Source organism: Cyrtonyx montezumae, unplaced genomic scaffold (assembly GCF_038088225.1).
Source record: "Cyrtonyx montezumae isolate F1298 unplaced genomic scaffold, pur_monq_1.0 scaffold_9, whole genome shotgun sequence".
In the NCBI taxonomy this organism is placed as follows: domain Eukaryota; kingdom Metazoa; phylum Chordata; class Aves; order Galliformes; family Odontophoridae; genus Cyrtonyx; species Cyrtonyx montezumae.
The window spans coordinates 11,228,615-11,239,357 of NW_027072100.1; the positions used below are offsets into that span (position 1 = coordinate 11,228,615).

The 10,743-nt window shown below is 43.6% G+C and overlaps 1 protein-coding gene across 1 annotated transcript; it reads right to left on the reverse strand.

The window, feature by feature from the left end:
• Positions 1-1,746: 1,746 nt before the first annotated feature.
• NELFCD (negative elongation factor complex member C/D) lies at positions 1,747-9,446 on the reverse strand. Its single transcript, XM_065754031.1, has 15 exons — positions 9,330-9,446; positions 9,051-9,166; positions 8,850-8,959; positions 8,184-8,293; positions 7,775-7,882; positions 6,851-7,003; positions 5,508-5,638; positions 4,901-5,066; positions 4,616-4,750; positions 4,130-4,269; positions 3,370-3,484; positions 3,001-3,096; positions 2,634-2,774; positions 2,247-2,376; positions 1,747-1,882 (listed from the first exon to the last, which is right to left on the reverse strand). The coding sequence occupies exons 1-15, from the start codon at positions 9,393-9,395 to the stop codon at positions 1,848-1,850; spliced, it is 1,752 nt and encodes a 583-aa protein (XP_065610103.1). The 5' UTR covers positions 9,396-9,446; the 3' UTR covers positions 1,747-1,847.
• Positions 9,447-10,743: the final 1,297 nt, after the last annotated feature.

Consider the following 10,743-nt stretch of genomic DNA (forward strand, 5'->3'; position numbering starts at 1 on the left):
TACTAAGACAAAAAGTATACTGTAAATCAGACTAACCTGTGAATTGTGCCTCACTCGAACCCGTAGGTAAGCTAAAGCTTTTCAGTGGTGTGGAGAAGCAAAACAGTTTATCTGCTACCTCTCAGTGGGTACTTTCTGTAACTCACCTTGGCTTTACTTGTCAGAGCAAGTGTAGGCTGCTCAGCAGCAGAAGGTAAGCTAGGCCTGGCAGAGTGGTGAAGACCCATAAATGAATAAGGCTGCTCGAACCAATGATGGAATTAAGGTTGTTGATATTTCTTTGATATTTGAGAACATGTTTTAGGCTAGAGGTTAGGCCTTGTTCCAGCAGGCTGGGACACTTCGAAGTCTTTTTCCTGCATGTAAGAATCATACTCTAGTCAGGTGTTGATCACCCACCATTCACCTCTTCAGCATTAAAGAAGATCTGGAATAGAATTTTAAGTCAAAAAGAAAACCAAGAAGTGCACGAGTTGGCTCCATCTTTGTGTTACCTTAGTAAAATGACTTCACAGTGCCACTAAGGATTAATTCTGCCAAACTGCAGTGCTTACTCTAAGTTAAGTCCAATTTGGCAGAACAAGAGAGTGTAACAGAACTGACAGTAGCACAGCTGAACTGTCAGCTAATTAAATATCACTTATGTGAGTACAGAATTCAGATGCTTAGAGCAAGTGATACTAAGCTTGAACACAGAAAAGCAGAAGTATGGTTTGTTTGAACAGCTGGCAAATTTGCAAAGGAGGTAGGAACAAACTGCTCCTGATTAACACTAAGATGACACATAAGGCAGGGCTACAACCTAAAATGAGGATCTATTCAAAGATGTGCACAGAAGGGAAGGCTTGAAACTGCCTAGAAATCCTGCCAGTGGAGTGAGGGAGGGGCTGAAAAAAGGGAAGATGCACACCTTATACAAAGGAGTGAGAAATCTGTACAAGCTGTTTCTACATCAAGCTGGCACAGTAGCCTGGAGTTTCCATTCATACATCACTGACAGCAGAAAAGAGCAAAATGATTTAGTTTTTACATTTAGCAACAGTTGGACCTAAAATGTTCACCTTTGTCTTTTAGAAAGCAGGTTATTCAGGAAGCAGATGTGCTCCACGAGCACACACAGCCTTGTCTGCACCCCTTCTAAACACTTTACGCATACAGGGAGAAACGCAAGCAGCTGAACTAAACAAAGAGTGGACTCTGAAACTTCCTAAGTCTCTGGAAAAGAAAAGACCTTTATTTAAAGGTACATTAAAGCCTTGTATGTAATCTCCCACTGTTAAGTATCAACCAGGACAGATAAATATTAAAAAAAAACAAGCCACATCACAGTAACAAAGTTTTTGCACTCGTATTTTTTCAGACAGAATAGAATTCTGCTGTGGTAATGAAACTTACCAGTAACATCTGATGCACCTATTTAACAAAAAATAGACTCTGAAGGACATCACACATCAGATTCACCTGTTAATACAAAGCTGAGCTTGATCGTTACAACTCCATCTGTACTACATAAAATGTGGTTTTTTCATAGCAGTATGGGTGTAGGATATTTAGAATTCAAATATAATACAAAGGTGAGGGAGATGGATTCTCATCATGGATGCTCTGCAGCACAGAACTAAGGACAAATTCTTCTTTTCCTTTTATAAACTCGCAACATGAAAGCCTACAGCATTCAGGATTTAATCATCACAGAACTATCTGATTGACTTGTATCTATCAAATGCCTTTCAGCCCTTTCTTCCTTTTTTTTTCCGGTTGCTGAGCTGTCCAGTTACAGAACCACACTGGTGGAGAATATGTCAAAGCAGTGATCATGTGCTCTGCATTCTTGTCCTTTCCACTGCTTAGTTCATCACAATAAAGTTAGATTTGCAGTGAGCTAAAAGAAAAAAAATGAAAAAGAATTCAGTACATCAGCCTGATTTACCTGCTTGCACGTGGATTTCTCCATTATGTTATAAACCAGAGCTTTAAGGAACAGATCATTTTAGCCCAGGAAATGGGTGTATTGTGAAAGGCTGCTTCCTTCCTTTACTTTCTCTAAGACAGCAGTAGCTCTTCAAAAACAGCATTTGTCTTCAAGCTCCTCACTGCTACTCAGAGATTAAAGGAAAATTGCTAAATATAGGCGCAGAGAAGTGAAGTAATCTGTTAGACTATCTGGCAGGCATTCCTATTTTAGCAATCCTCCTCCTAAGCATTATTTACAAATTGTAACAAACACACAAAGAAGCACAACTTACCTATAAACTCAGTGACGGGATCATGTTCACCTTCTGTTTTAATAGTACCTGCAATACTTTCATTCTCCAAGATGGGAAGAAAAAGCTGTACAAAGTCAGAGGTATATGGAGGAGCAATCACATCCAGCACCTGAAATGGCAGACAAAACAGGCTCATCCTTCCAGGCAGACAAGTGGGAGAGGCAGTACTTAACTCACAACCCCCTCAAAGGCATTGAAGTAGCCGAGCTTTTCTTTTAAGACCTTTTTCTCCACACAAGTTATCAACTACATATTCTTGCGCTCCTCCACCCAGTGCTTTAATACTTTCAGAAATCCAAATCCAAACATATACATCAAATAGTAACTCCTATTTCTACACCTTAACAAACCATTTTTGCTGCTGACCTCTGTAACGAAGTATCTGATGAGAGAGATGTCCGTGTCTAACTTCTCCAGGCATTTGCGGATATAGCTGACAACAGGCAGGACGTATCCTCGACTGAGTAAGTGCACCATCCTATCCAAGAGAGTCTTCTTCAGTTCCAGCTGATGAGGAAAAGGGTTGGAGGTGGGAGGAAAGCCAACAGGTTAGGACTTACTCTCAAAATGGTACAATTTGCACTGTTCTTTTTCATGGACTCAGTATAAGATACTTGCTAACCACGATCACACTCCTAAATTAAACTCTTAAAGCTGCTGTGATAACAGTGGTCATTCTAAGCAAGTATATAGAACGTGATGGAACATAAAAAATGGACCCTTGGAGAATTACCTGCTCCATTACATCAAGCTGTGAATGTTCTGTTTCAAAGAGTTTGACAAGAAGTTGTAGAACTTGAGGATGAAGCAGCTGATGGCACGTACTGATCTGCACACAAGGTAAGAAAGGATGTTCATCACAACTTCGCTTTAGAAGCCAGCGTGCTCGGTCTTAGTAGAAAAGTTTGCATTCATATTCACTGTCAGATGGAATAATTCTTTATAACAGAATTTACACAACACAGAACTGACAGATCCAAAGAACTGTGAACAGAAACAGATTCATCTTTGTACATTTTCTCACTGTGCCCTGGATGCAATTCTGGTTACAAGGATAAAAATTGCTTTTGCTCTCCAACAAGGCTTATTTGTACATCTTTACCTCATCCAATAAAGCCAGATGAACCGGAGTGTGATCAGTCTGCAGCTGGAAGTATCGTGGCTCTGACACTGTCCAATCCACCCACTTTAACACACCCATTGCCACCACTGGAAACCTGCAGAAGAGATGGCTTTAGAAAAGGACCATCCAAACAACCCACCACCATCTTCCAGCATATTCTAATGACTGCTAGAGTTTCACAGTTTAAGTTAAACCAGAATTAATGACATTTGAACAACTTTTCAATCAAAGTTGTCTTCATATCAAGAACAGCTTTATCTAAGAAGGAGAAGGGAAAAAAAATAGGCTGGAGAGAAATCCTCTCTACAGAAGACACTTCCTGCTCAGCACGAAATGCTAAAAGCAGTCAACATTATTAATATACATTCAGAGTTTGTTCCACTTTGTTCAATCTCTGCTATTTCATAGTGTTAAGAAGAGAAGACATACCTATTGCTAAGAAAGCCTCGTTAGGAAGCCAAAGCAATCTGTCATCCTTTTTCAATGGCAGAGCCAAACGTGCTCTGCAATGTGAGAGGGGCAATTTGTCAGTGTCAGCCAGAGCTTATGTCCTCATGGAGGAAAGATTCCAAGAAGTCAAATGGATAATTTTGAAAGCTGCCTTCAGACCACATCTCACTTCTTCTGAAATAAGCTCTGTTCTCAGAGCGCTGCCCACAAAGGCACTTCCTTCTAGCATTACTCATAAATAGTACTTTCCTTCCAACAAAGGAAAGTTGGGACTATCTTCTCTGCTCACCTGATGCACTGATACAGAGTGCTCAGCTCTGCAACCAACTCTGATGCTCCTTTGTTCTCATTGCAACACAGATTGTGAACAGTTTCAATGGCTTTTGAAGTTGATTTCAACTCATCCTTGTTTATGCTCACTCTCTTGTTCTGAAAAATGCAAAGTTTGAATACAAAACCTACAAACACACAAGGAGTTTCTGGTTATTGAAGAAAAGGAATCATAGCTTTCCATAACCCTAAGATTACGTTGTATTTCTCAAAAGTTAGACTCACTGGCAGCTGTTGAAGAAAAAAGTATCAATGAGCTGAAATAAAAGGGCATTTGCTTTATTTAATTCCTATGTCACCGATAGTAGGAAATGTTTAGAAGAAAAAACTAAAATAAATAAACCAAACCTTTTTGAAGTGACCCAACTTAATGACCACACATTTTCCGCAGCACAGTTGGACTGTGGGGTGAAAAGAATATGTTACACCCTGGACCAAACATTACCTTTTTCCACATCTCCACTACGCTAGCTGCATACGCCAGTATGTGGATGTATTTATGCTTGTGGTCCTGGTTGATCTTAGCACCTGGTTTAAACAATGACTGCATGAAGAGGTCCAGAAAGGCAGGTACTCGGATCTGAGGAAAATGGACAGCTCATTAGAGTCTGAGAATCATGAGAGAAACATACACTCTATATCTGGTATGCCTTCCTTATGCCAATGCAAAAACACAAATAACAGTCACACATTTTGACATTACATGCAGATGATACAGACTGCTGCTCACCAGTTCCACTGGAGGTGGGTCCATGCTCGTAAACATTTTGAACAGGACAGTAATATCTGCTGGATTCAGAGCTCCTTTGGACAGCATTGCACCAAGAGCCTGGCAGGCACGAGGGTAGGAGGCTGCAGTACCCAGTGCCAGAGTGATCTGACTGGCATCGTGGCCTCTAGGAGAGCAACACAAACATACAAGGCAGCTTATTTTCCTCATTCAGACATCTCAGCTGTGCCTTGCTGACTCGACAAGGCTACACCTGATGCAGTGCATCCTTTATCATGGCTAATTACAGAAATGGGCCTGTGTTTCCCACTTTTGATCCTACAGTGAGCATCAAGTAACAAAAAAATGATAATTTTTGTCAGATAGAAACATCACTTCTTGGTTATTCCTTTTTCAGTTCTCCCAGTACTTGATGAGGGACATATACTATGGATTTTAAGTCTACTGAAAAAAGTGCTCTGTTGCAAGTGATTTCAGTCTACCACAGTGTGAACAAAAAGCTAAGAGTTCTCCTTTTGCTGGTCTAAGGTAAACGTGAATGAGTAAAAGAAGCAGTTTACAAATCATGGTTACTCATATTTGACTGACAGGCATAACAGGCACTCACTTCTCATGAGCGTATCGCTGAACCTCCTGAGCAATCCTCCTGACAGCAGACCCTCCTTGCTCTTCCTGAGCTAATATAGACATCATAGATTGAGCAAAAAGGTACGTGTGCTCTCCGTGGCACACCATCTTCTGTGAACACACACATCAAAAACGTTATCAGACAACAAGAAATGCATTTCTGTGCTAACACTGCTTTAATAGCAAAGCTTTCACTGACATCTACTAATATGAAAAGGGGGAAGAAGCAAAGGCCAAGAAGGAGGTGCAGAAAAGCAGCCCATTGCTGTGCAGAGACACAAGGAGAAATGGCTACATGGAAAACCTGTATTTTTTAGATGCCAGAGGGAAAATGCCAGCCTGCTAACATTCAGTAACATTTAAAAGGTAAGCCAAGTATGAACCACCTGAGTCACTCCGCTGTCTCACAATAAAGAAACATGCTACATTAATTTAGAAACTTTCACGCTGACACGGACGATAAAACAATTATTTTAATCAGCCAAGGAACTGATCAGACTGATCCTGAGATCTTGCATTAACATAAAAGAAGACAGAAATGTTTTTTATGAGGGATGCTCTGAAAGTAACGCCCCCTGTTTTATGATGTCAGCCCACCACCTCAGAGGTGGATGATGGTGCTGCAGCAGTGGAGGTGGAACTTTCCCACCCATGTCCCATTACTTGTTGTTGCTGCGTGATGGATGGCAGCACAGGGCAGATCTGACAGCACAGCATCTGATGTGGGAGTGTGTATGGAGCAAAGGTGTGCCACTGAACTCCTCCACGTGGGAAAAACTGCAGCTACTGACATTCACTGATGACTGCTGAACATTCATGGAGAGCAGTGGCTGTGAGCACTGTGGGGTGGTGGTGTGCTGTAGCAGTGCTGACAGCGGCCACCTCCACTGGTGCAGGTTTGTAGGAGCGTGGCATGCAGCTCCTGCTCAGTGCTGGAGAAAATGTGCAGCTAATGGTGGTGGTTGTGCTGCAAACAGGTGTTCTGCAGCTGAGAATTTGCACTAAGAAATGGTGCCACAGTGCTCTCTGTATCTGTAGTAGTTTCCATGGAAACAAATAGGAGGAGTTACTTTCAGAGTGACCTACACATTTTACACAATCTATTTAATAAACGCAGGAAATGGCACTCACATAGCCCAGAATATTCCTGGTAACAGAACAAACAAACTTCTACTTCTGAACTCACGTATAACTTTTCATCGTAAGATTCTGTATGACTTCATAAGACATCAAGATGTCCTACAACCCCACAATGATCTGTGCACCTTAACTGGAGAGGAACAGAAAGTACTTCTCCCACATGAAAAGGAAGAAAGGTCTTACAGCAAACTCAGGGAGGTTCTTTTCAAGGTTTTCTTCTCCTCCATCCAAAATTGTTGCCAGAGATGTACGCAGGACTCTGGAAAACACCTCCAGTTGCTGACACGCTGTTGAAACACTGGTTATTTCTCCTTGGTATCCAGCATCAGAGATCAGCTGTAACAAAAATAAAAACAATAAAAAAAATCACAGAAGACACTGTACAACTTAAGTTGAAATGCCAAATATCCTAACGAGTCTGGAAGAACACACAGAATGTGAGCATTTCACACCTGTGTAGATTTATTGGACTTTGCATTCATCATTTGGACCACACAAAAAGGAAGTAAGCTGTGATGCTCTGTCCTGAAATAGGTATGTTCTAACATTTATCACTGTATATCTGCTCACATATAATAAAAACAATAAGCAGTAACAGGGCTTTATGCACACACGTGTGCCATGGGCAAAAAGTCCAGGAGAAGTAGGAAGAAAAGCCTGCAAACAACTATTTCCCAGTACATGCAACATAAATCTGTTGTTATGGCACAAAAGGAAGGAAAGTAAGTGAGGGAAATAGACAGCCTTGCTATTTTTTTCTCTTGGACAGCATAGTAAAGTTGCAGTGTTAAATTAGAATAAAGGCTTACCTGAAAGCAAGTTTCCAACCCAGTAAATATGAAAATGTGGCTTAGAAAACAGGTGATGCAGAATTTTGAAACCCAAGTCAGAACAAAAACCCTTCAAAAGCAGTACATCAAACCAGAAAACATTTACAACCTGTGGGACAGCTCCTCCCACCAATATGTACTCACACTGTTGTGACATTTTAGTAAGCAGTATCAAAAGGAACACATACGAGTTACAGGTAACACTACAGCCAACATTTGATGCCAGAACAATAAACCCGTTGAGGATATTCTTATATATTACACTCGAGTGTATTACCTTCACAGTAAAATTAAGCATTAAACAGTCCGGGTGGGCTTCTGCCAACTTGTAAAAGAGATCTCTCCACGTGGTATGTGCTATCATCTGCTCAAGCCAAGCTGGAGTCTGAAAAGATTAAAGCAATAGGAGCCATTGTAAGAATTCCAGCTCGTCAGGATCATTCAGTGCAAGCCTTTTACTTCTGAGGAATCCCACAGTTGCTATAAAGGACTTCCTTAAATTCATCTAACCTCTCTGTGTTCTCAAAACCCCTCAGGAGTCTGGTGAAATAGAGACAGTTTTCCAAATGCAGTGATTTCTTAACTAAAGGGCATGGAAGATAGAGTTTCCCTTTACACAGTGCCCACTGGTCCATCACACAGAGCGGATACACACGTAAAGATGAGGATACAGATTTCATATCTACCTCCCCTTCCTCTGTAAAGATGGAATCTGCTTTCCGAGGGTCAAAATGCTTGATAAGTAAGCTCTTCAAATGGTTTTCCACAGTCTCCTGAACTTGCACTGGCTCAACACCTGCATGGAAAGGGAAAAAAAAAACAAAAGCATGGCCGATGCAAACTGAAAAAATGTCTAATATTTCCCAGTAATATTCTGCTATGAGAATATGAGGAACTCAACAGTTTGCTGGTAATTTATTGACAGGCAGAAGATGGGAAAGGAGCACTATCATCAAGCCACAGTTACACGCACATACAGATTCAGAACTTCTCAATCAGTTTTCCTGAGCCTGAGCTAAGGAACACAGGCAGGTCACACTTCCCATTTTCTCTCGCTTCCTTCATCACTCAGGATAACAGCAGTGCCAACAATGGCACATCTGTTACTGGGTGTTACAGCAAAACATCCTGAGCACAAAAGGAAGGACCAGGAGCGGTGCAGCAAAGTCACACCGCACTGAGAAGGAGCAGCAGCGTGCATCCTGAAGGCATTTTTCACGTTACACAGAATTCAGTGACGTCCACACAGAGGACAACAGCTGGAGCACGATCCAGCCTCGAGTTTGCCACCAATTCCTGCGTGTTCGGTGCAGTCCGTCCGACAGACCCAGCTGCAGCACTGCCCACCGTACCCGTCTGAATGAGCCACTCTGCCAGCAGGTTCACCGTCTGTGCCACTGCCGTGTAGTTCTCAGACAGAAGCTGGATGACGTTCTCCGGAGACCCTCCCGCTTGGAAATACCTGACGAAAAGATCAGCCGAGAGACGTTTGTAAATGAGCTTCAAAAGGAAGAGAGAAAGACCGCGCTCAGGTGGCGAGCGGCGCGCTGCACCTTTTCAGCGTGTTAAAGATGGACGGCTCCATGATGTAGTCGGGGGTCGAGAACTTCTTCAGGCACTCCTGCTGGACCTCGGCGTCATCCTCTCCTTCCCCATCCTCATCATCTTGCTGCACGCGAGCACAACAAACACATCAGCCCTCACCTCGCTCCGCTCGGGCCGTCATCGCCCGCAGCACTTCAGCCCACGGCCCCGGCCGAGCGCGGTTTAACACCGCACCCACAGCCGCGGCCCCGCGCCCTTCGGGTGCCCCTCCCCCCCCCTCCCCTCACCGCCGCTCCGTCCGCTTCGCTCCCCCACTCCGCCGCTCCGCCCTCGAAGTACTCCGCGTCCTCCATCGCTCCGCAGCCGAAAGAACCGCGGGCACAGCCGGAACCAGGCCGCGGCCGTCCCCCTGGGCGGGGCGGAGAGCGAGGGCGGAGCTGCGGGGGACGGGACGCGCGTGGGGCGGTGCGGGGCCGCGGGGCGGCGGGGGACGGGACGCGCGGTCCCCGGTTGGTTTTTATTGCCCCTGCGCGCGTGTCGCACCAAACGCACATCTTCCTGCGTGAAATATCCTCGACAATGAGCTGAAGAGCCCCTCAGGCATAGCCCTGTGACCCACAGGTAGCGGGGCATAGCTTTGTGGTTCCTCAGTGGGGGATATCCTGCACCCAAAGGGAGCAGTCTCTGGGCCGTGGTGTGGGACAGAACCATTGGCTGTGGGCTCCCCAATCTTAAATCACAGAGAGATTACAGCAGCCACTGCCTGCAGCAGCACCGAGCAGCCAGACCCTCAGACAGACGGACCTTTGTAGCCCAGCACAGCTTTGCCCTGTGGGAAACAGAACTCAAAGTCAGCATCCAAACCTTCATTTTCGATGTTGTGCCTTCAAGTAAAGAGAGCAGAAATCAAAACTACTGAGATACATATGAATCCTCACACACACTTCAGGAAAGACACGCTGCCTCCTACGGTTCTAACTCAGTACAAATTTTAAACATCCTTCATTATTACTTCAAAGTTTTACACGGTCGTGTATTTGGTTTTAACACAGTACTCCTCTCCGTTTGCCTTTTGATGGAAGAGCTGCCAAGAGAATACCAGCAAGACACCAAATGACACAGGAACCCAAATTCATATCCAAAACAGGAAAACTGCAAATAGAAACACTGTTCTTCACCATTAATTGTGCGTATAAAATTCGCAGCTTAAAAATATCACCTAGTTTGCATGCCAGAAATAGGATGGAGGGAGCTCCCAATATTGCTACTGCTGGACTGAGCCTGTTCTTCACCCAAACTGGAGTAGCACTTTACTACGAACAAAAGCATTGCCCTCTCATTTCATATAACATCTGGGTGAATTAAAGTGAAGACATTCACATCCTAATTTGCTCCCATTTGTTTCCTGGGGCCTCAGCCTCAGGCAGCACGTTATGTTACTTTAAGTCATCCTGGTGTTGGCATCCTCTCCCTCCGAGTTTCACTGCTCGCTCTGGGCTGAGGACCATGTCTAAAGCCTTTATTCTTTCCCATCAATAAAGGATTTTGAGGCAGAATTCGTAAGTGGGGAAAAAAATAAAAAATAAAAAAAGGACAAAGCTGGAGTTTCTATTTTAACATCTGTAAAATAAAAAGTATGCATTTGCTCACTACCCTTGTAGCACAGGCATCCATAAGCACTTGTTTTTGTTGTTAGCCTGG

Coding starts and splice junctions, on each gene's coding strand:
- NELFCD (XM_065754031.1), bottom strand. CDS start 9,395: ATGGAGGACGCGGAGTACTTCGAGGGCGGAGCGGCGGAGTGGGGGAGC. Junction 4,751..4,900: donor ACCCACCTCCAGTGGAACTG/GTGAGCAGCAGT, acceptor CATTTTCCTCAG/ATCCGAGTACCTGCCTTTCT. Junction 4,270..4,615: donor TAGTGGAGATGTGGAAAAAG/GTAATGTTTGGT, acceptor TGCATTTTTCAG/AACAAGAGAGTGAGCATAAA.